The 25,798-nt window shown below is 40.1% G+C and overlaps 1 protein-coding gene across 1 annotated transcript in view; it reads left to right on the top strand.

Moving 5' to 3' along the window:
• The window catches only part of brf1a (BRF1 RNA polymerase III transcription initiation factor subunit a), a 133,711-nt gene that overhangs the window by 100,914 nt on the left and 6,999 nt on the right, over positions 1-25,798 (top strand). Inside the window, exon 17 of the mRNA XM_063500293.1 lies at positions 16,810-16,861. Within this exon, the coding sequence (XP_063356363.1) occupies positions 16,810-16,861 (52 nt within the window). The remainder of the gene's footprint in view (positions 1-16,809; positions 16,862-25,798) is intronic.

Here is a 25,798-nt window from a genome sequence, read left to right as displayed (position 1 = left end):
TTAAGGCACCTAACCAATGCTCAGTTGGTAAGTGTGCCAAAAAATATCACACACACCATTGACCACCAGCAGCCTCAACTGTTGTTACAAGGCAGGATGGATCCATGCTTTCATGTTGTTTACACTCGTCTGACCAGGAAACGTTTTCCTGTTGTCCAGATTTGGTCCCGTGCTAAGTATAGACTCAGTTTCCTGTTCTTAGCTACAGGAGTGGTCATTGCAGGGTGTACCTAATGAAGTGTCCCGTGAGCATATATGATCCCAGTGAAGCAGCAGAAGTTGATAAATGGATAAACAGACTGACGGACTCAAAAATAATAAGATCTTCAAACCTGAAAAGTGAAAGTGGATGTACTGGTTACCAGAGCCGTTCTAGACGTTTAAGTGAAGCGGTGTCAGAGGCAAAGCAGCAGTTGAGACCTTGACCGATTAAGGTTGAAGTAGGTAGAAAGAAACGAGCAGTGTTGCCGGTTTGCAGTTTACAAAGACAAACAGGAGAGCTGTGACCTCTTATTTGAAAAGGGCACAGAGAGAAGAAACTGACCTTTTCAAGAGCTTGCAGGAAAAATACAAATTGAAATACCCCCAAACCGCTTGTTGATGATGTAGCTTGACCTCCTCCTTCTCAGTTTACATCACGATGTAGTAATGTGTTATGCTTCTGCTTAATGACAACGCATTTAGGTTCTTTAAAGAAGCATTAAAGGAAAGCTTAGAACAAAATGGAGCAAGGAGTGAGTCAGTTAAGTGTCCACTTTCCATATGGATTTATCGTGTTTTTAGCGTTAATGTTAACTTAGCACTCTTCACTTCTATTGGTGTAGATTTGGAGAAACAATCGGTCACATAATGGAGAATATATCAAAGCAGAAGATGCAGCTTTAAGAAAAAAATATACCATAAATTATGTTAGACGTTTTCAGTCTAAAACTGAAAAGGGAACTGGACCGTGGATGGGCATGCATATTGATCTGCAGACATCTGTCCCTTAAATGACAATGTGAAAACAGTGTGCTGGTGCTTCAGAAGCAGGAAACTATCTTAATCTGCAGCTTGTCGAGCATTACAGTGAGTTTCAGCTCATTATTTCTTTGTTCGGCAGCAATGAGCAGCTGTGTTCAGTTGAAAAGCTCTAAAAAAGCGTTGTGGCTGAGGCAAGCTCAGCAAGACGCAGCAGACACATGCAGGTAGAGGCAAGCTGGTGAGCACAGTGGAGCTCTAGCAGGCCCATATTTCCCTTTGCAGGTTGGTAGCACAGCTAACAGAAGCATGAATACCTGATACAAAAAAGTATCCATGTGTAATATTGCTACTCTGTGAGCGGTTAATGTGTGAAAAAACTGCTTATGTTCAGATGATAACATCACACCAGCTTCACGGGTCATACAGCAGTGGTCTGGTGTGACTATGCTGATGGTGGCATGTTTTAGGTCCATGGGTTTGAAGATGGTATAAAGAGGAGAAGAGCCGAGTAGGAAGCATGTTGAGCGGAGTTGACGAAGCAAAGGAAAAAGCCAGGCGAAGACACGAGATGAGGCAGTTATTTCTTGCTCTGTATATTGTTGCAGTGGGATAATTTAGGGGTTAAAGGGACAAGCTGCAGCGGTATAACAATAATTATGTGAAACTAGATTTACCTGTTTTTATTATGATGAGTTATTAGGAAGAAAAAAGAGGTGGTGAGGAGGCAGGGAGGATTTACAGACTCACTTGAAGAGCAGATTAGAACAAATACAGGAGGAGGAGGAGGAGATGTGATTCAGCACAAGAAGAGGATGTTCAGTACACGAGGTTCCTTTTGAAGAAATGAGCTTCTCGCCTACAGTGGAAGATTTTTGCTTTTTTCCAGAGACAGATGGTACACTGAAAACTCGTCTCGCTGTAATCGAGTGAATTTGTCTTTGAGAAAATGAACTTGCACTTTTTTCCTGGGTTCCACTGTTAGCCTTGTAATTATTACAAAAATATTTATAGTTTGTTTAAATGAACAATTCATTCCCTTATTAGGCACCCTGTGGAGTTTTAAACAGCTTGCAGCTTGTGGATAAATCAGGACAAAGCCCAGAATATGTCATGTGAAGTCCCTGAACATATGTTAGAAAGTCACCCTACAAACAGGCTATAGGCATATCCTATATATCATTATTATTATTATTATTATTATTGTAGTCATTTATTGGTATGGATGGAGATGCTAATGCCATACAGGAATTGTCCTGTATGGCATTAGCATCTCCATCCATGCATGCATCCACTCCTGAACTCTACATAAAGCTGGAGGCATCAGTTAGTTTTTTGCAGCATTGCTCTTTAAAAGTGTCCTACATTACCTGTTACTTTAAAAAATTGCAGAATATCACTTACTTCCTATAGAAATTTTTAAATATTTTTTCACATAATTACCAGTAAACATTAGAAAATCTTAAATTACAGTTCCATATAAAGTTGGACAGCCAGCTAAAATAAACAGTTTTAGCCAGAGTCTCCTGTAGACACAGGTACAAACCTGACTGCTCATCTCTGCTTTTGTTTCCTGTTGAAAAATCAATCCTGGCTGCTTGACTGGGGTCAGCATGCGCTCTACTCTCATTTTATTCTGAGCCTGTGCTTGTTGTTGCTTGAGGGTTGTTGCTTGTTGTGTTTGTACAGTAGTGCACACGATGCCACTGTCTTCCGAGAGGCAAAGCTTGGCTTAGATTGCTTCATGCAACAGGACAAAGCACATCAACAAATGTACAACAGAATGGCTGAAAAGAAAGAATCAAGGTGTTGAAGTGTCCAGACCTCAACCTGAATGAAATGGGGCCTTAAGAGAACTGTGCATAAACAAATATCCAGAAACCTCTATAAGATGCAGCAGTGATGTGGCAGACTAATAAAGTTCGGTGGAAAATTTTTCACATGACTGTTGGTGTTGTATGTGATAACAGTGGAAGGTTAATTCATCTTGTTTTGTCTTCTTTGTTCTTGTGATCGTGATCACACATGTAATTCTGACTCTCTGGTCATCCGTCCGGGCCGAGAACTCTTGAATCAGCCAGTTGCAGACTCTGGCCGGTTGATCTGGGAATCTCTGGTGGAACACATTTCTGCAACAAATGTAAACTGTAATTGTTTAAAAGAAAAGACCAGTATGCGTCACTGCATACTTCTTAGGCTTGTTTGATTTCATATATTTTTTGTAGATACAAGTATTTTCTAATTATGTAGAAAATGGATACAAATGTATCCAAGTCACTGAAATTTTTGTTACATTCATATGTTGATCATCATGTCAGTGGAACCAATAAAATAAAACGCAGCATTTCAATTGCAATTCAACCAAAACTTGTGATTAAGCATTATTATGCAGATATTTACAGATTAGCAAGCAGTGAGTTTCAGTACTTTATGAATCTAGTTTCAGCAGTGACAGGTGCTTCATAATCAAAATGTTATAAGTGCCAAACTATGGCGACTTTGGCCGTTAAATGTCTTTGTAATTTTCAGCTTAATATGAACTCATTTTAAGGAAATTTTAAGAGCTACTCTCAGGAAATTAGCTGAAAACTGTGAGCGTTATAATTCAAATTATAGCAGATATTCCTACACTACTGCAGAGTGTTTTAATGGAGTCTTCGATTGATCTTTGGACAGTAGGTGTCAGTGGCTGCAGTTATATGCTGTGTATTGTGTTTTTGGGATACGGATGGTTGTTCATGAGAGCGTTGCATATGGCCTCGCTGTGATCCTCGGGGGGGCAGAGTAATTTATAAGTGCACGCTGTCTGTCATGGTAAAGCCTGACTAGGTGTCAGGAGCCACTCCCCGCTGCTGTAAAGGGTTGCCATGGCAAAGGAGAGCTGCCGAAAAGTCTGTCGCCGCACGCAGCCACCAACTCTTATTGATGGCCGTTTGACCTCTGACCCCCACATGCGAGTGCAGTGAGCTCAGATTAATAGCCGCTGTCAAACAGAAACCTCATACCTCCAAAATGTAAATAGCTCCTCTGGGAACACACGTGATTAAAATTTACATGCTGTCATCACCAAAGTATTTTTTCTGGTTTTGATGTGTCAGGAAAGTAAAACAGCAACTTTCTCTTTTATTACATTTATTCATCATTTAGCTATTTTCCCCACATTTACTCATTCTGGCATAAAGAACATTTTCCAGAGAATTAAACTGCCAAACCTAAAAATCCAAAAACCGTGATACAGTATTGACTTTCATTGTACATCTACAATGACAATAAAGGGCTATTCTTTTCTATTCTATTTTTTAAAAAATTAGACATTTAAACAGTGTCATCCTCGCTGCCATTGGGATTTTACAGCTTAGTAAGGTAATCAATAAGCTAATAGAGAAAAGTAGTGAAGGTTATCATTAGCTGTGACCCTGAAATAGCAGCATGGTTTCCAAGTACTTCACACATTCGGGTTAACAAACTGCAATTGAACATCACACAATCGCAGCATTGATTCGTCAAATCAAAACTCTGCCACCGGTAGAATTTAAAAGATCTTGTGCTGCACACTAGGCAGCACACAGATTTGCACACTGCCTGAAGTGCCACATAATGTAACCCAATAAAGTTGAAAATTAAATCATGAAGTTAGATGATGTTAGATATTGACGTACGTTATTGATGTGAAATTTAGCGGAAATATTTACAAAGCGTGGCAAAATCCTGAAACGTTCTCACCTGCTGAAAAATTGCATCTACCAAGATCTCTTCTTCTCTTTTTCAACTCCTGTGACAGTCAATCTTTAATTATTTAAAATTTTACAAACTAATTATTCACATAAGCCGAAAGCAAACACCAAATTCTCACATTTAAAATGATGGAACTTTGCTTGAAAGTGGCTTCAAACCCATGTTACTAATAATTTTGTTTTGACCTCTACTTAAGTCCTTTTTTTGCTACTTTACCACAAGAATATTAACATATGAAGTAACCTATATCTAAAGCTGCCTGTTTAGTATAAAGTATAACATTTTATCTATAATGTAGTTCAGCAACTTGACAAGAACTTCAGTTCAATCTGCGATCAAGGTAAAGAGGTAACCTGAGCGATAGCAAATAAGAGAAGGCCAACTGCTATTGGAGGAAATCATTTACACCTTCGCCATGTTAACAAAAGGTTATTCCTAAGAAACAGGACTGAAGGACCAAACAAGATGAGCTAAACACACCTGCGATCATGCCTGAGAGCACCAGGTGGAACCCAAACTGAAAATCAACGAATAAAAGACCGCAGGCGTGTAAAGTAGAGAAAACGAAGGTCTGAAATAGAAAAGGAAGCAAAGTCTCGAGCATGTCCTTGAATACTGAGATGATATGATTTCCTGCTGACGGTGGGAAGCTGGTTCCACAGGGAGGGATTATAACTTTTAAATGCTCACTTCCTTCAGATAAAGTTGAGGCATTTCTGCATACTAATTCAGAAAAGTTTTTCCGAACGAAATGTCAGTAAATCCCCCGTCTGTGCAGGATGCAGCAGTCAATTCCATGGACAACTTTGCTGTTTTCTTTCAATTATTACTCCAAAATTATGAGAAAAGGTTAAACACAGACACACTGGTGGAGAAAGGGACTAGAGCACTTTATTTGAACTTCATTAATGAAATTAAATATTTATGAATGGGTGAAATATTTATTGTCTATGATATTGGGAGGAGGAGGTGATTTCAGACCAGCCCTAAATTTTGCTTATTAGTTAACGAACATGGACACATCGCTGTCAAAAGACAAAAACTAAAAAAAGTATCTCATCAAAATGACCACAGCTATGTTGTGTGGATGCGGCTACTCTGAAAACAGCAGCTCGTTTGACTTTAGCTTTCCAAAGGGTCACTTTGTTTCCATGCCTCCCGAAAAGATGTTTACCACTCTTTCTTTTTAGCAGCTTCACTTAACAGATGCCTGTGGGAAGAGCCACGCTACTGTTACCACTGTTGCTATGCCACCCCACCACCGAGAACCAGTTAGATTGGGGGAAGTGATAATTGATGATCCCCTCACCTTCTTGTTGGACACGTGTGATGCTCGAGATTAACGAGTCTGAACTGAGTTGAAGATTTTATCTATTTGGTTGTTGTCTTGCTGTGAGATTTATGATTTGCACTCAGAGGTCCGGCACTAGGACCAGTCTGTGAATGACCTGAAAGACAATGCAGTATACAGTCTGACCATGTCTTAGAGGGAGCTCTGGGTAGTGACTGAAAGAATGAGTCTGCAGATACAAGTGATTGAAGTTAATTTACTCTGCATGGGTGGGTAGATTAAAGACAGGATGAGGAGCACAGATTAGAATCACAGAGCTATCTTAAGTTTTTTGGGGGTTTCTTCAGATACCCCAGGAGAACCTGAGGTAGAGCCCAGAACAGCTTATATTGAGACCACTGCTTCCTGACTTAGTATTAGTAAAAGAAAAATGGTAAGATTGCCCTACATGGTTGGTGGTAATTGTGTGTTCAAGATTAAGTGCCCCCTCAACTCGGATTTTCTACTCTTAAAGTAGTAGCATGCTAACAACCCCAAATTGGCGGCAGTAAACATAAACAGTAGTGAAACTGTAAATCTCAATCTCTGTATTTGTGACTTTCTAATTACATACAGTGTTGACCAGGCTCTATCCATGAATGAACGGTGTTCTGAAGCACAAAAAACAAGTAATTTGCCGTATTGACCCCTTGCAAATGTCAGAGTAGCTAGTGATACATGACTGGCTCTATCTCGAGAAGCAAAATAATCCAACACAACTGCATCACCAGCCGGACAAAGCAGGCACCACTGCGTCCTCCAAATTACCATATTTGAATATTAATGTTAACAGTCAGAATCCCGATGATTTCACTGAAACCTGGGAAACTGTCATAATCCCATTTGAGAAGCTTGTACCTTTACAGTTTTTCTATTGATCAGCTGACCTATTGATAGACTTAATCGCTACAGATCATGTACTTTCTGGCTGTGCGGGGAATTGATGAAACTGACACGTATAATTGATGGGCCCAACAAGACATTTTTGCCCCGGGGATACCTCAGGCAGTTAAGCCGGCCAAAGGTGGGTCGATGGGGTCAAGGCTAGTCAAGTTGTTGTCCACTGATCTGTGAAGGCCAATCCTTTATAGAGGCGACCACAAACACCTGGCATAAATGTGGAAGAACACTGATTTTTGTTCATATTTAATATTGGAAAAATATCTACATCAGTTTTCATTAAGAATATTTTATGTCGGTTTTGAATCTTCTCTATGTTTTCTTCTTTGTTTGCCTTTGGTTTCTTTCTCGGGCATTCTTATTAGTTTCATCCTTCATTTATGAGTTTAGTTAGTTTCATCCCATCAAGGTTCCTCTATTTGTTTAGTTTACTTTCAAAGACATTCATTGCATTATTTCTGTGGTATAAAGAGTTGTGCTGTGCTGTGGTTCAAAGAGAACAGAAAAGTGTTTAGACAACTTTTCCCTAATTACGTCCTGTGAAGTTGGATGCATCAAAGCCTGCAATTAGTTCGGCTACCTTTCACTTGTTTGTGTTTTCTTTCACTATACTTTCTTTCTTCTAACAGACCGTAGTTGACTTCCGAGCTGACGTAATGACACATTGTGCAGCAGAGTTGGGTATAATCTATTTTCTATGCTGAGGTTTTTCTGGCTTGGAGGTTTGACTTTATTTTATTTGCACTGTAATCTTTTAGATCTGAGTGAGAGCTCTTCTGTTGGAGGTGAAAGGGCATTTTCACTGCTCGAGCTGCACCGTCACACAGGAGAGTCGGCAGTCACGTGAGAAATGACTGTCAGGAGAGAAATGTAATTTAAGCATCATGTCAAATCGTGTAATTTAAGTACCAAAGTGTGCATGGGATAAAAATCATCTAGAGTTTATTTTAGAAAATGAGCGTGACTTTGTTGCCACAAGGTCTGGCTTTGAGTGTGTTGCTGCTGTTAACTCTTTGATCTTTCAGACTTATGACTGATCTGTTTGTGTAGATGGGGGTTAATAGCTTGTGATCCTCCCCATTTGTGTGATTAGTGGCGTGGAAGACTGTGATCCTCCCTCTGGTCACACCACAAGCACGCACTCAGTGTCCCTGCTTCATAACACACCGTGACACCTCACGGTACACTCCAAGTTCATTTTGTTAACAAAAGTAGTAATATTTTAATATTCTAACTCAAAATTTTAGTCTAAAGTCTAATCAATGACCTGCATTCGCATGCAGTTTGCTTGTATGATTGGTGAAGTGCATTGTCTGCTTTTTGTTATGCTAAGAAACAACTTGATGAAGCTGTCAAAATTTGTTAGCAAGCTGGGTCCATTTACTGTGATGATGTGATTTGTGCTAATAAAACACCCCAAATTTCACTTCTCAGCACTGGAGGCCCATCTTCTTTTGATTTATGCTCAAATCATTCATAGGTCAGTGCAAAGTGGCCTAACAAACAAACACCATTTCTCTGAAAATGGTCAGGTTTAAGTACTGACTGAAAATGAGTGTAAAAGCCTGGAGAACCATTGCTCAAGAGCACTTGAATAAAAAGAGCAGATGTAATTGATATTCGAGGGATGTTTCTGTGTTTCTGGCTGTGGTCTAACCTCTATTGTTTACGTGGTCAGGTTGGTATAATATAGGAGCTTTTCTTAATCCTTTATCTGGTTAAATAAAGAAATTAAAAAACTACATACAACTTCTCCACGTTTTTTCTACATTTCTGTTGAAATTTAAAATCGACATGCAAAAACATAAAAAAAAATTAATCAATTTTTATGTGTGAATTAAACATTTGTGTTGCAAATAATTTTAAAAGAAAACCAAACTAAAATATCAAACTTAAACTCATTTATCATGAGCCTGAAAATCAATATACATTGTCATTAAAAGGCCAACTCAAAATTACTCGCTCTCCTCCCTTGTTCATCCATCCAAAAGCTGAGCTGCATGGCTTTCTTGTCACACAACTCTCATTAATATGTGTGTGTGTGTTTAGCCCACAGCCGTTAACAGCCACCCGTCTCGCTGAATCTCTAATCTCTGTTCACAAGACTGGTCATGCTCCCCCAGAATATCTGCAAAGGAAGAGCCCAGCGCCACAGTACGCAGCTGGGCGCTAACTGACCCAGAAATCCCATCCATCTGGAGAAATGTCACAGCTCTCATCAAATGGCCACGGATGGGTTAGTGGGTTATTAAATGCGGCCCTGTGTGTGCATGTTTCTGTGTGTGTGTACCAGCTTTCTCACAAGCATTAAGAAATTGATGGAAATCCCCCCAAAATGAAGGTGCTAATTTCACCAGGAACATCCAAGCAGCATTGTTGCAATGCACACTAAAAACTAAAAAGTCTGTGACAATGTTCTTCATCTGTTTCTTGCTGTTAAGCAGTGAGCTCCTTCTGAACCTTGCTTGTTATTTGACATGACAGACTTCAGTACAGACCTCACGTCGTCTGCCTGTTTGTTTTTTTTGCTTGCATCATTTATAGTCTTGTCTTCCAGACACTTTAGCCAGCCAAAGTAAACTTGTATCAAAAGTCTCACTTGCAGAAGGCTCAAAGTTGTGAAAGCAGTCGCACAACTTAATTTCCTAAGTTAATTATGAAATGATATGCAACCATTTGTTAAAGACGAGCAATGTTGGGAAATAAAATGGGAAATGTCCAGTGTTTTTGGGAGTTTGAACCATACCAAGACTGAAAAGTCAGCGTTTTCAGTTTCATAGACCAAGTTACTGATGATGTTTTTACAAATGCAATCACATTTTTACTTTGTTTCATCTAACATGGACAGTGCTGCAGCAGCGTGTTAGGTGGTAAAAGTGAAATGAAGAAAGTAATGTCATTACTAGGTCCTATACTTCATGAAGTTATTAAGAAAAATCTCATTACTGTGGAATGAGCCCCCTTTGCCTTTCATACAGCAGTGGTTGGCTGAGAATTTTGAGGTAGTTTGGAAGCGTGTTCTTGAAAACTTGGAGAATTTATTACAGTTTGTCTGTAGATTTAAGGATCAGAACATGGTATCTTATCACCTGCAGTATCAACTGTTATTCAGCCCAAGTTAAACTAATCCCAACTTTGAGGCGAGCGATTGTTCCTACTGGTGGTTCCTTCAAAGGATAGCACACAAGATGGTTAGTTATTCAATTAGAGCCTGTAATGTTAACGAGCTACAAATCTGTTTGATATTTGGACAGAGCTAAGGTTACCTCACTGTCTTCTGTAATCCTGGACCGATTCCTTGAAGATGAGATCAGATCTCATTGTGGGCGAGATCATCTTTTACAGAACTCCTCGTTATTGTGCCTGAAGAGAGTTCAGCTTATTGTCTGATTGAAGCCTAGAGTAACCCTTAAAACTCTTTTCTGAACTGTGCGGTTTCTTTCATATTTCGGGCCTGCTATTGGGACAGAATGACTGGGTGTGCATCAGATGTTAGCGAGGGTGGTCTTTGCCTAAGCAGCTACCCTTGGAAAAACCCACATAAAACTATTCTAATGGATGTCAAACCAAATCTTTGTTGATATATTGAGGTGTCAAAACTCATCATCAGTGGCACAGCAGAGGTTGTCAAATGTCTGTTTTATGGGTGAAAGAGTTAGTAGCGTTAGAAGAGTTAGAAAGTATCGACTGGACCTCTGAACATATAGTTCTGTGGTATCTTCATGTGGATCATATTGTCCAGTTTAACCATGTTACATCCTTAAGTTGTACCAAACTAAATGACCCTTAGGAGAGTACACATGGATTTAAGTGTGTTTGCAGACAGAGAAACACGTGCTGTATTAAACGCAAGTTTAGGGTCGATCAGACCAGTTACCCAGTACTGATGTTCGTATGCCCTCCAGGAAAAATACAATTTTGTCACATTTGACGGAAAATATCTGAGTTACTTCACACTGCTGTTTGTACAGAAGTACAGATTCTGCAGTTGTGTGTTACAGCGGCTGATTGTGTGTTTGACAGTGTGCAGATTTTCAGGATTGTATTGTGCTTCTTTCTTCGTGTCTTTGCATATAACCAGCCATCTATATAACCCTTCACCCTTTTGAATCTGCAGTACCAGGTACTGTGTGTGTGTGTGTGTGTTTTGAATGGGGTTAGTGCTGGATGGACTGGCCAGAGGAGAAGAAAACACAATCAGTTCTTTTGGCTGAGTCTGTGTCTCCTCTTGCCAAGCTGCACACCGGCCCACAATGCACTGCAGCCTGAATGGACACGAATCACAGGCACACACTCTTTGTGGGGGAGTGTGTGTGAGGCTGTATTGTGCGTCTGTATTTGTGTGTCTGGGAAAGTATGAGTGGGCACTGCAGTTTCTTGTGTGTGTGTATGTGTGGGTGATTATGCCTGATTTAATTGTGCTGAAGAGCTGAAGGAGGGCGTGCGTGTGTGCGTGCGTGCATGCGCCTCCAAGGATCTAGTCCCCAGCTGGAAAATCGAGTTGGAAGCTCAGATTATTATCATCATTTATTTACATCCGCGCTCATCGCAGAACTAATTTTATTCAACCCCCAGTTTGCAGATTATCTCCCCTCCTCACCTCCATCCTTCCTCTTTGTTATCTTATTGATTGGATTATTGTACGAATAGTGAAATTATTCCCTTATATTGGTTTTGCTTCAGTTCATTTGCGGAGAAATGGAAGTTGATCCGAACGCAAAAAAACAACAAACAGGTGCAATCATCTCGATTTAAAAACCAGAGGCTCGTAGAAACATCTCTCCTCGATGCTAACGAGCAAAACAACAACAAATGTCCCGCGAACGCCGGCGCACAATGGAAACGAGAAGAGAGACGACATACTGCAGAATGATTAGAAGATCTAATGACGAGCAGAGTTATTGCAAAATGAAAATGGCTCCGCTGTAGGAAATGAAATCATGGGGGAAGCGAATGTGGTAATGAGGGAGCGAGTGTGTATTTTGACTTTATACACACTCGCCGCAACGGGTTTCATTAGGAAATCTGACTCAGTGTAAGGCACTCCTGAGACTCTCTGTATGAATTAGAAATGAAAACATTTGTAATAGTGTACAAGAGGAAGAATCAGATTCAATTCAGGCGCGCAGTTTTATTTAGCTCATGTGCGGTTGCCAATTTGAAGGTTTTTAAAGGACCAGTTTGCACATTTGTCCGGTTTTCTCTCATGCACGACAAAACTTTCACTAAAAGCTGGTCATGAATAATCAGTGTTTGTGACAACTTTTTAAAAAAAAAAAATCAGTCACTACATCAAACTTACTAATCCAAAAATTATGACATGCAACAGAAGTTATAGAAGTTATCTGCATAGATAGAATAGCAAGTGCTTAAAGTGTCAGATGAAGTGTATGTCATGGTCATTGACATGCACTCCAGCACATCACTCGATATAGATTACTTTTTGATAGAGATTGGTGGATCAATCTGAATATCGATACTATTGATACCAATGCTGTGGTTGTAGCCCCCTGAATTGTGTTAAAAGTTTCTTAAAATAAAAAGGATATGTGACACACGCATTCTGAAAAATGTCTGAACCATTTGTGTTGACTGTCACGTCTATTTTATTTATAGCTTCATTTCACATTTAAGCAACAGAAGTTGCCCCTCGGTGCTTTAGAGACAGACACATTTATGTTCCAGGTCTAAAAAAACCCAGTTTCAAAATAAATGAAAAGCTGAAAGGTGTGTATTGTAAACTATATTATATATGTATTGTATTAAAATGTGTTCAGAATTTGCAAAGTCATGACACACTGCTCTCCCCTACATTAGCAAGTATTGTTATCAGTCGCACAAATCAATAGTAGAATTTGCAGTATTGCACAGTACTACTGTTTAAATGTACCCAAAGACATACAGGCACAGGTATCATTTCCAAAATGTGTTTTATTATATCCTAAAAAAGACAAATACATTATCATTAATTAATCATTAAGCTATTTTAAGAAATAAGTGAGCCCATAATGCTGAAATAAATAATGTCATAACTCAAAAAAGTGACCTGGACAAATTTATTTTGCTTATGCAGACAGCATGCAAAGTCATTTAGGGAAAAATGATAAAACTACTATAAAAAATAAGGAAAACTACACTCCAATTTCACTAACCCTGTTCTGAGACAGTCTATGTGTCTAAAATGAGTGGGAAGAACTGCCCACTTACTTTTAGCCCACTCCTTCTCCATAACTTATCAGTTAATATTTACCCAGATTCTTCAGCGGTATATACATTAAGAACAATAGACATAGTTTTATTTCTAATAACATAATATTTACTCTACATAACACACAAGTTATTATCATACTGACTTATTTTTACAACTCCATATGTATAGCTCCAAAATCAAAGCCTTTGGTTTTTGGAGTGTTCATTTTAAATTAGTTGTATGCAAAACTACATCAGAGATGTAGTGTCACATCTGTTTTTTCCTGGGATCATAGTTTATTATTTAGATATTCTATCATTTGGTGATTATCAAACACTAAGTCTAAGTACAGCTGATGGGGAATCTTGCTTTCGGTCTTTGTATTGTCTCTAGGGTTTTTTGACACCACATGTCATGACAATCAGTCTTAACGCTGTGGAGATGTTTCAAGTTGACAGCCTCTTGGGGTAACATGGTTTTCTTTATAAATTTGATGGTGGTCTATCAACCACTGACAAGATATTTTAGTCTCAATCAAAGTGGTGGAACAGCTGAGAGCGGTATCAGCACTGGTTAAAACTACTCCGTTTCCACAGCACTTACTCGACTCTTTTAACCTTCGTTGACCTCAGTTAAATTGTCTTTATCTGTTCATTCGAAGAACATTGGTGTTCTCATAGCCCTGTGACTCTAACCTTTGACCCCACTCGCTATCAGTCGCTCTAACTGTTGCAATTACAGGAAGTGGTTTGATGTCAGCCAGAGCACCAATTTAAAATTAGATTTTTTTTCCTATTTACAAAAATATCAAGCTCATGAAAAGGTATTCCATGTGTTATGTAAAATGTCAAAACACTGATAAACATCCCCAGGGTGTTACCCTGTTAACACCCTGACTTACAAAAGTATTCACTCACAATGGCTTAAAATCAGGGAAAAATTTGGCATTGTCTTATTTTACAATTTAATTACCAAAGGTAAAAATTTTCACACCTTTCACTCCTTTTCCTTCTTCCTATCGGTATGCACGGCATATCTTCCAAATATGATTATGAGCGACTGAGAAACTTGCTGAAAAGAACGACACACTCGTCTTCAAACAGCTGGCACACTAGCTACAAATGCACCACGACTGGCTGCTACGTAGAATTAAACTCCATTATGTAGAACTGTTGCAGCTGATTCAGCTAATTTGTGTTTGGTTTCACTTAGCAGCACAACTCAACAAAGGTTAGCTAATTAAGACTGTTTATCTAGAGGAACTACTGCCTTAGTACTGTGAGGAACAACCTTGGAAAAATCAGTCAACACTCCTGAGTCTTAGTTTTTTCTTCTTCTTCCCATTCTGATATTTCTGTGCGCTTCTTTTCTTCCTTTCTGCTTTTCTCTTTCTGCTATTAGCTGATCTTATTCTTTAATATTGTTTTCCTTTGTTCTCTTAATCCAAGCACCTTCCTTCTCTTCAGGCTTCCCCCGCTTTCCCCCTCCATACCTCCCCATGCCCTCACCCAATCTTTTTCCTCATTCGCTCCCGTGCTGTGTTTTGCCCTCTATCTCTTTACCTTCCCCTTCTTCTTCTCACCCTTTTGCCCCCTTTCACTGCCTGTTGCCTAACGACATCACTTCCTCTCATGGTTCCACCATCCCTCCCTCTTTCCACAGTGTCCAGGTCAGGGCTCATGGGAGCCAGTCTTGTCTAGCACATATACGGGGCCCTAAATAGTTCTCTCAGCGGGGAGCATTTCGCCGGCCTGGCTGGGATTTTATAATGAGCTTTGAGAAAGGAGGAGGTGGGGGGGAATGATGATGTTGGGGGGTGAAGATGCCACATTCACTTTTACCCCTCCTCCCCTTTCCCTCCGGTTAAAGCAGATTAATTAAAAGCTCACTCGCGCTCTGCGTCTTATCAGTGAGATTTGAGCACTTTACTGTAAGCCTCTAGGGAGAGCTCAGCGCCGGGCCGGGTGGGCAGAAAATGGGGGTGGGGAGCCTCGGGAACAATGCTAATTCCAGCCAGTGGGGTGGTGGGACGGCTGCTTAGGAATTACTGCCAGTGGTGCGTTCATTGCTGATTATCTCCGCGACTGTCTAGGAAGAGATTGCACTCACACAGACAGACAGTCGCTCTGCCTGTCACTCACAGTTTGGGCTCATTTCTCATTCACACCATTTTTTTTCTTTTTTCTTTTCCTTTTTTTTAATCGCAGTTGCCTAGAATGTGAGCTAGTCGCCTGAAGCCAACAGAGAGCTGCACTAAGCTAATACAATCCTCTACCTGTATTGTGTCAAGAGTTAAATGCTGCAGTAGCGTCAAGTACAAATAAAATATGCATTTTTGTGTAAGAGTGGTTGCAAAGAGCCATCCGACATACAGCAATGTTCTGCCGTCCCGTCTATCCAAATGGCAACAATGAGCAGGAACTGGTATCAGCAGGAACTATTGTCATTACAATTTTTATTAATGATTATATCAGCCATTATTTCGTCCCCTGAAGGCTGCTGTGATAGCTCGATTTCCCTTGTTCCTGTTCTGCTTAAAATGACTGTAAAAGTCCTGATTATTTAGTGGAGCACAAAGAAGGTCCTCCTTTTTAGTAACACCTTGCTAACATCAGCTTACTGAAGAGAAACGGGTACGTGAATCTGTTAGCCAATCAGGGACAAAAAGAGGGGACAGGAATGCGGTGGAAGAAAGAAATGAAGCTGAGCAGAAACAGGCAGGCGGTGTCCTCGCTGCTGAGGTTAACAGTGAAATGTAATCTGAACTGGCCTCAGAATAGAAGATTTTATTATCTTCTAATGTCTGGAAAAATAATGAATATCTTACTTTCAGGCTTTTAGGGGTTCATAAAATCCACACATTTAATCCTCTTGTGGACTCACTGGCATTTCAGATTGTGCTTCAGTTTGAGTAATGGAACTCATTTTCTACAGTCGTGCAACTTCAAGGTCATAAAGACCAGCCGCTGTTAAAAATCAAGGTTAATTTCAAGTATTTTATGTCATTTCGGTGTTTGCTGTTCAGCACCGTTAAAACAAAGGAGAGCCCATTAGTCTGTAACCTTTGTAGGCAATATGTTTGCTTCACTGTAGGGCTGTTGTGCTGTTCAGTTCATTTCAGTTTTATTTATAAAGCACTAAATCACAACAACAGTCACCTTAAGGCACTTTATATTGTAAGGTAAAGACCCTACAGGAACAGTGTTTGTCCAGTACTGATGAATATTGCTGGTTGCACACACAGACTGTGTGAACGAAGTCCAGATGTGTTGGTTGGGTTGGTTGTTGTGGAAGCTGCTGTTTATGGGGTGCCATATAACATAAAATAATCTAGTTACAACACCAAGGTGATGTACGTATTAATACAACAATTATGATCCAGTTACATAGAGTCTGTAATTCCACTTAAGAAGAAAGTTTACAACCCAGTTCCAAAAGAAGCTGGGATGCTGTGAAACAGAATGCAATGGATTGCAAATGTCATTAACCCAATTTTATTCACAAAAGAACCTAGAATACATAGAACATAGAAAAAATGTTTCATGTTTGAGTTTGATGTTAGCAATGTGTCAAATATAAGCTAGCTACTCTGCCTTACTATGATTAGTAGGACTTATGTTAAACAGTAATAAAACAAATGAACTAAAGAAAATAAAGAAGGCTAAGTGTGATGATGTTGCTGTCTGTGTTGCAGGCTACAGCCATTCATCAGCGGACAGCCCAACAAAAAGCTGGCCACGGAGCAGGTAAGCTTCCATTCATCCTCACTGCATCTGCTCTTCCTCTCCGACACTCTGGTTCACTACAGCCCTCACTGCCCCGCTGCTCCTGCACGACACCTCAGTCACCATGTCGATCAGTCGGTTAACTTCTCATGTTTACTTTAACACACTCACTCGGGTTTAGAGTCTTCCTTTGCTTCACTGTATTTTGACTGTGCTGTGTGAATAAGAGTATTTTCAAGGGGAAGAGCAGCCTTGATATTCCTTACAGTTTAAGTGGATGAAGTAACCAGACTGACGGTCCAGTCTTGTCATCACTGCTGTTGCTTGCTTTACTTCATAAAAAAATGTTTTTCCTGTGTAGTCTATGTGAACCAACAGGGAAGCAGGTTAGGCAATAATAAGGCTTGCAACTTAACATTGAGTAATTTTTAACATTTTTTTGGAGGGTGGGGGGGGCGACAACCACTGCTGCCAAATGAATATCTCCGAGTTGTACTGCACTGTGGGTGATGCTGCAAATCAGTGAGCAGGAAAGCTTTATAACAAATTGAATTTCTGATGTAGAATGAGAAAGTACCTGGATTTATCCTGCTTCTTTCACATGGTTTGTCATAATTGGTTTCTCAATTGAATTTCCTATTACATATAATGATAAATGATTATTTATAAATGTGTCACTAACCTCAGTGAAGCAGAAGGTGTGGTCCTTATTTGTGTATTCAAGGTGATCACCGTAGCTTGTGAGGGTGAAAAAATCTGGTCAGTTAAGTAGCAGAGGGGGTTGTTGATTGGTTTTAACTGCTTTAGTTTTAATGACATTAACAACAGGTGCACTAGAGGAGCAACGAAGAGACAAACCTGAAACAGGAATGGTTTTAAAGGTGGAGGCCACTGACATCTTTCCTTCCCGATCTTTTCTGACTGTTTTCACTTGTTTTGCATTTGGCTCGAGTCAGTGTCATTGCTGGTAACATTAGACAATACCTGGACCTTCCAGAGGTTTCACAGGTAGTCCAACTTCTCCATGATGGCACATTAATAAGTGACATTTTCAGAAGTTTTACTCTGTCTCCCAGCACAGTCTGAAGAGCATGGCTTAGACTCCAGGAGACAGGCAGTTACTCTAGGAGAGCTGGACAGGGCCATAGAAGGCCTTTAACCCATCAGCAGCTTGCATCAGCACTGGGAGCTACAAAATGACCTCTAGCAGGTCACTGGTGTGAGTGTCTCTGACCAAACAATCGGGAACAGACTTCATGAAGGCCCAACGGTACAACCTCTAGTGCAGGGGTCTCCAACTCCAGTCCTCGAGAGCTGCTTTCCTTCACTTGATTCAGCTGTGTTGGAGTGGGGGTGCATCTAAAAGCTGTAGGACAGTAGCGCTCAAGGACTGAGTTGGAGACCCCTGCTCTAGTTGGCCCTGTGCTCACTGCTCAGCACCCCGGTGCCTGATTAGCATTTGCCATAGAATACCAGAACTGGCAGGTCTACCATCTGTTCTTTTTTAACAGGTGACAGCAAGTTCACCCTAAACATGTGACAGACATGTGAAGGGGTCTGAAGAAGCCATAGAGACAGTTATGTTGTCTGTAACATTGTTCAGCATGACCATTTTGGTGATGGCTTTGGTGATAGGCATATCCTAGGGGGGCACATAGACCTCTATAAACTAGGCAACAGAACCCTGACTGCCATTAGGTAGTCACCTGACCAATAGAAACTCAACTCAACCCAATAGACATTATGTTTTGCCACATCCGATGCTGCCAGGTTACCCCTCAGTGTCCAGGAGCTCAGTGATGCTCTGGTCTCATCTGGGAGAAGATCCTGCAGGACACCATCTATCATGTCATTAGGAGGATGCCCCGATGTTGTCAGCCATGCATACAAGCATGTGGGAGCCAAGCAGAATATAGAGTACTATTTCATCAAAATGGACTAGCTTGCCATGTCATCCTTCTCAATTTTAAGTTTATTTTGAAATCAGTCCTCTGTGGCTTTATCATTTTCATTTCCATCAAACGACATGGCATCCTTGTGTTCCTAACACATTACCCAGTTCATATCAGTATAGATATCTGGTTCTTGTTCTTTTTGGGTTTTGTTTGAGCAGTGTATATTAAGATGCAGATGCACTGTGACACCGAATACGATGTAAATCTGCAGAGAGCCTGAATTACTCAGAGGAATGATATAAATTAGGCTTCAGATACCCACGCAGTTGTTGGTGGTTGGATACATTTATTGTTGATTTTGGTCTTTTTATGTTTGTTTGACAATAACCAAACTACCATGAACCTGTGACTGTAACAGACATATTGTAAGTCTGTGTCAGGCTCTCCTGCTCAGCCAATAAAAGCTGATTGCTGATTTCTGCAGAGCAGGCAGCAATAAATAAATCTCCTCTCGGGCCGTGTGAGAGGTGAACCGCTCTGTGTCTTTGTTTGCCCTTGCTATATTACTCTTCCTTCACTCTGTCTGTCTCCCGGGCATTGACTGCTTCTAAAAAAAATTCTGACACTCTTAAAATAAATATAGCCTTAAACTTGAACATAAAAATGTCTTAAACAGCAGCTTCAGGGTTTTTTTTTTTTTTTTATCACACTGCAGTGATACAGTAGGCTTTTGTTGGCCAGCTGCCGATCAGTCCACACAGAAGGAGTTTACGTTTGCTAATGTGTCTTATCTCCTTTACTAAACCTAGTTAGACTTCTTGGCTTTGAACAGTTACTTTCCAAATGTCCTCATTCTGACCATTTATAGCTTCATAGCTTTCCATTCAGAAATGGGGCAGTCTCTTCTGCTTTGATTTTTAATTTGATTTAAATTGGACTTCATTTCAGTCAAGGGTAGCGTTACTAGTTTCAAAGTCTTAAATGTGGCTTTCTTGACTTCTTCATCCTTACTTTTTTCCATATCTCATTTTACACTTCCCTAACAGTCTTTTAATCCCTTGTCATTCTCATTTCTTATATAATTTATTTCTCTCTTTTCACCACTTTTTCCATGTTCCTCTTTTTTAACCACTCTGTAGAGAAGCAGCAGGAGTTTGACTTGACGTGCAGGGTTTGGGAAGTAAAAATGTCAGTTATTTTTTTTATAGATGAGATCAGCTGACTGACAGTCGGACCATTTACAGGATTATGCGGATGAGAAATTCTGTCGGTGGAATCATAAGTATAAAATGTGAGCTTCTCCATCAGAAAATACCTGGTTTCAGAGCAGCGCTTCTCGGCTCCTGGCAGTTCCATCTCCTCACTCCTTGCTGTGCGTAGCAGAACTGTTGATGATTGTTAATTGCCGAGGAATATCCCAGGTTAGAAGATCCACAGTAGTGCTGGGCGATATGGAAAAAATATTTATCGCGATATGAATTATTTTATATCACGATAACGATATATATCACGATATACCACCTGACCTGTGGTCATCTGGAAAGTATGCAGTCTGTAAACAGCGAGTGGAGAGGGTGCAGTCTTTGTTTTGAGTTACCGTAAAGCATGTCGCAAATCCGGGTGCACGTAAAGCAGCACCATGTCGCAAAACCACAAGACGGAGTTTCTTTGCGAAAAATATCATTTTTTTATACTTTATTTTCTCTTGCATAAAGTTCAGAGTATGTATAGTGAGAAGACCACACTAATATATTTGCCACAGGCTATTTAACCCTTTAAGACCAACCATAGAACCAAGTCCGCCAGAGCTTATCTTTACATTTTACATGCTGTAGTGCCATTTGTGGGAGCATTTCAAGTTGCTATACATCAATTCAACCGTTATAGCCCAAATTTTAATAATACGTATGCATTAAGTCCATAGTAACTATATAAATTGCAAAAAAGTGCAATAAACAAAAAAAAAAAATTGAAAATCGTTTTTGTTTTTTACATATATTTCTAGTTAGAGAAATTTAAGAGGCTTATCCCTCAAAACTGTAAATACAAAAAAGTTGCACAAAATAGTTTCCAACCACAAGAAATTTATTTTGAGTGTCTTCATAGTTTTATGTTTGAGATACACTAATTTTTATATACTACAGGAAAAATGAAAATAAATATTATAATGCAAATTTGCAAAAAAAACAGCATGTGCATCAAAATAAACTATTTCCAACAGTGTAATTTGACTTCTAAGCATCCCAGAAACGATACAGAAAAGCATAAAGTCAAACATGACTTTTAAAAACACCAACATAGGCTTTGAAGGTAAAAAAACTAAATTTTCCGCGAAAATGACGTCACTTCCGGTTTCGGACAGGTAATGGCGGACATGCGATAGTTCATGCTGACTTGTATTCCAACGTAGGAAGTGTTATGAACAGCTGATCGGATCGGCAAAGCGTGTTTCTGGAATATTATGTTTTTGTTGCTGCAAGTCTGGAATATTATGTTTTTGTTGCTGGAAGTGCTTTTTATGCAATTTTTGCAAAGCTATATGTGGAAGGAAACCATGACCTAGGGCAAGCTAATGGAATAAGATGCAAGTACAACTACTACGGTTTCATATGCAAAAACAATTATTGCGCTAGCTTACGTGGTTACAGTTCTACAGGGATTTAAAAATAGTTAGGCAAAACGGAGTGTGCCTGCTCCGACCGGTTGTAAATGGTTAATGATAAATTTTATGTAATTTATAAAATTAGGGTTAGAAACGATAGAAACGATAGAAGACAAATGGCACGATAGACACTTTTCTATCGTCCACACGATATATATCGTCATATCGCCCAGCACTAATCCACAGCGTTGTTGAGATTTAACACCAAAGACTGACCCACATCAGAATTTAAGTAGTGAGTTAATGAGCTCATAGGAACTGACTTGGTACTTGTTGGAGAAACCCTTGTTGGCAAGCACAGCGGTAAGATCTTTCTTGTTGTTGATAACCAGGTTTGCAAACATCTCAGGAGAGATTTTGGTTGTCTCCTCTTTACAGAAACTCTGTCCTTTAGGCTTCTTGGCTGCTGCTTGCCACATCAAAGTTTCAGCTCCCTCCACAGATTATCTATAGTACTGAGTCTGGAGACATGCTAGGCCACTCCATGACCTTAATGTGCTTCTTTAGCCACTTCTTTGTTGCCTTGGCATTATATTTTGGGTCATCGTCATGCTGGAAGACCCGTCCATGACCCATCTTCAGTGTTCTGGCTGAGGGAAGGTGGCTCTCGTTCAAGACTTTATGGTACGTGGCCCCGCCCCTTGACCAATCTATGCGGTGCAGTCATCCTGGACACTTAGCAGTGTGTGTTACCATTGGTGTTCTTAGTGACTGTGGTCCCAACTGCCTTCAGGTCATTAACAAGCTCCAACCGTGTAGTTCTGTGCTGATCCACTGCCTTTCTCATGATCATCCTCACATCAAGATCATGCATGGAGCTCCAGAGCGAGAGGGACTGATGGTCATTTTTATATTTCTTCCATTTCCATGCTGTTCAGGCATCGTGCAGGCCTACGATCTTGTCCCTGACGTCCTTTTGGGGTGGAACTGGGATGGATAAACTGTTTCTTTGGACAAGTGTGCTTTATACATGTAACGAGCTGAGATCAGGAGTATCATTAATTGATAGATGGTAGTCGTCACATGGTAGTGTGTCACATGGGCACGCTGCCAGTCTGTGGGAGCCAGAATTCTTCCTGGTATTCACGTATTTCACTGAAAGTCACGCAAATCACTTAGTAACTTTTATGTAATGTGTGTTTTGTATTTTTTTTTTTTTTGGGGTTGATATTCTGTGTCCATTAACATAAAACTACAATCAAAGTTAGAAACTGTTCATTTGTTTGGAAGTGAGCAAACGTATAAATTGAGCAGGGGATCAAATACTTATTTCCCAAACTGTATAAAAAGCTCTGCAATATTTTTGGCTGAAAAAAAAGAAACACTATTATTATTTTTGTCCAACTTTTAAGATTATTTAACAAACATGTTATTAAGATTGATCTTAAATAAAACATTTCTGTTAAGAAACCAGCAGTAAACACAGTGACACATGCTGTTGAGAGAATGCATGCTGGTTTGTGTCCCATATTTGAAGACTTTATAGAAATAAAGTGAAATTATTTAATGTGGGGAATTTGTCATATTTGTGGCTCTTGTGGTGTTAATGATGTTAAAAACAACTAAGTTGAGGGGAATTAACGATATCACTGAAACTGTAAGTTGCTGCTAAAACTTGGTGAAAAACACGCTAAACCAGCGAATCATCTGCTTTTTAAAATCTCCCAACTTTTCTTTCTTCATTTCACATTAACCATCATTCCCTCGAGTCCTGCAAATCTCTGCCTGCTTTCTCTTTCCTCATCGCTTCCTGTTATTGCCTCACTCTGCTGCTGTCCTCTTTTTCCCGTCGCTCTTCTTTTCATATTTCCTCTCTTTCCTCCACATTCCTTCCAATCCCTTCGTCTCCCCCCTCTCCTCTTCTCCTCACAGCCTTTGTCTCCCTCTCCATCATGTGCTGCTGGCAGCCCTGAATAGAGTAGCTCAGGGAGCTCAGGCTCTGTCAACTAGGAAGAAAACATTGCCACAAGGGGCTGGGTCAACAAGGCTTGTTACTTAGCAACCCCCCCTCACCTTCCCTTGGGAACTGGAAGCAAACGGCCGTCGCCATTGGCTGCGGCTGCTCATAGCTCGCAGCTCGTGTTATGTAATGTTGCCATTTGATTCCAGCAACAGGGCCAGATTGAAAAGCGATGTGTTCTTTGAGCGCTACTTGCCAACCTGTTCTGTTTCTGTTCGTTGCCTTACAGTAACCAATTTCCATCACTCTCTCCAGCGACCCAGCAATTAGTCTGTACAGTTTTTCCTTTTTTTAAAGCCAAGTCGAGGGAGGAAATGATCAGTTTACTACAGAGAACTTGAAACTGGCGCAGCTGTTCTTCTCTGCCCTTTCCCCTATTTGTCTACTCACGTTTAGGCTGAGCATCAGGCTGGAGGAGGCAGAAGGCAGCGCAGTTAAGAGATGTGGGGATTTTCAAAGAAGCTTAGAAATCTGAAAGGGGTGATGAGGTCACAGGAGGAAGGGCTTTAGCTGTGCACAGCCTCGCTGGTGTTGCAGATATAGCCTGCTTATGCAAGCAATAGTTTTGGCAAGTGATGGCCGAATGTATTTGAAGTGTTCTCAACGAAGCTTTCCGGACAGCGATAAAGCCCATGATGTGCACCAATTTTAGCTCATCCTGCAGAAACATAGCGACCTGCTCCCTCACCCCAGGAAAACACCTTTACTGTCATAAAATTGATGCAGAAAGATGAAAATATGAAAAACCTCTGCTTGATCGGCATGGTTGTGGCTCAGAGCGAACTGTCTACCAATGAGAAGATCAGTGGTTACTTCAGTCTGTATGTTGAAGTATCTTTGGGCATGATAGTGAACCCCAATTTGATTGGGTGAATGAGACTTGTAGTAAAAAGAGCTTTAAGTGCTCAGTTAGAGTAAATAGGACTATACAAGTATCCGTCCATTTACCCTTCCTTTATCCATCCATACTAATTCACACGTGGATGCTAATAATGCAAACAAATTTAAGTGGTCTATTAAATGCCATTAACCTGGATACTCTGTCTAACAAACAATTATAAAGTTTTGATTGTTGAGCGACTGATTGTTTGTAGGATCTTGCTGTGTGATCCGATCCAGCTGATGAGCCACTGTAGCTCAAATTACCAATAACGTTAATGCTGGTAGTGACAGGAAGTCGTCAGAATACAGAGTGGTTTGCAGTTTGTTGTATATGGGGCTGCATAGCTGCAGACCAGGACCAACACATTATTAGGCAGCTGGTCATAATGTTCGGCCTGATCAGTGTAGTGTTACACATTCTCCATGCCATGTGCACTAATGCACCTTGACACAAAAACAAGCATTAATACGAGTTAACTTTTGAACTAAGTATCGTTAAAAGTTTCACATTTTTATCAGTCAGACCAAAGACCTCAGTCCACTCCACCCATGAAGTGATTTCCGCTACAAAGTCATGATTTTATCCATTGTCCATGGCTGGACCAAGGAACAGTGTTTTTTTGTTTTGTCCCTTGCATACATGAATTTCTCTAGAATCTTGGAATCTGTTAATGATGAAATCTACAAATTGTACAATAATAATCTGAAGAATCTGCACATGCAGTTCATCAAGGATCGGTAAACTCCTGCCCTTCTTTACTTCAGAACAACTGAGCGTGTCTCAAATGCTCTTTTTAAATGCAAGCACGTTACTAATTGGTGTAATTATTCGTAAGATGTTCCATGTTTTCTCCATCTGTTCCCAGCATTACACAGCTTTTTCCTTCTCTCTTTCTTTCTTTTTGGTCCCGCCCCAACTTTGAAATGTGTCCATTTTTCTAAAAATAATTAAATATCTCTGACTAAATGTCTGCAACTTGATTAAATTCAGTTACAGAATTTGCAAGTCATGGAATTGATTTTTAGTTACTTTTTAGAAAGCTTCTCTACTATTTTGGAAACGGGGATTTAGATGTAGTGGCTGTCATTATCCAAAACTCTTATTCCACACTGTGGTTTGTTCCCTTTAACTCTTTTTTTCCCTGCTGTCTTGTGCATGAGTAACTCCAGGCTATCAGATGTCTACATCTTCACACCAATAAAACCTTCTGAGCGCTCGTATTCCCCGGTTGCTTTCTCGCTCCTAACAACCAATTCCCTTGTTAGAGGGCTGAAGCTTAAAGTAAGCTAAAATAGTAAATATTCGACCGCTGGAGAGCTTGCTTTGAACATGCAACATGATATTTGTAGTGGAACATTATCTCTGTGTAATTATGAGCAGCAGTGCCGAATAGTTCACACCAACACAAAGAAACTTCTTGTCTGTCCCTCGCCACAGCTTCCTCTCCTCTCATCCTGACCCATTTAACAGCTCTCACCTCCTAATTAGTCTGGAGCACCGTTTTTATGTCGTTATGTTTTCGTTTTAATTATTTTTTTATTTCCCCCACATTATGACT

The sequence above is a fragment of the Pelmatolapia mariae genome, linkage group LG16_19 (genome assembly GCF_036321145.2).
Source record: "Pelmatolapia mariae isolate MD_Pm_ZW linkage group LG16_19, Pm_UMD_F_2, whole genome shotgun sequence".
Lineage (NCBI taxonomy): Eukaryota > Metazoa > Chordata > Actinopteri > Cichliformes > Cichlidae > Pelmatolapia > Pelmatolapia mariae.
Note: the sequence above shows the minus strand (reverse complement) of the source record. Positions and strands in the feature narration are given on the sequence as shown.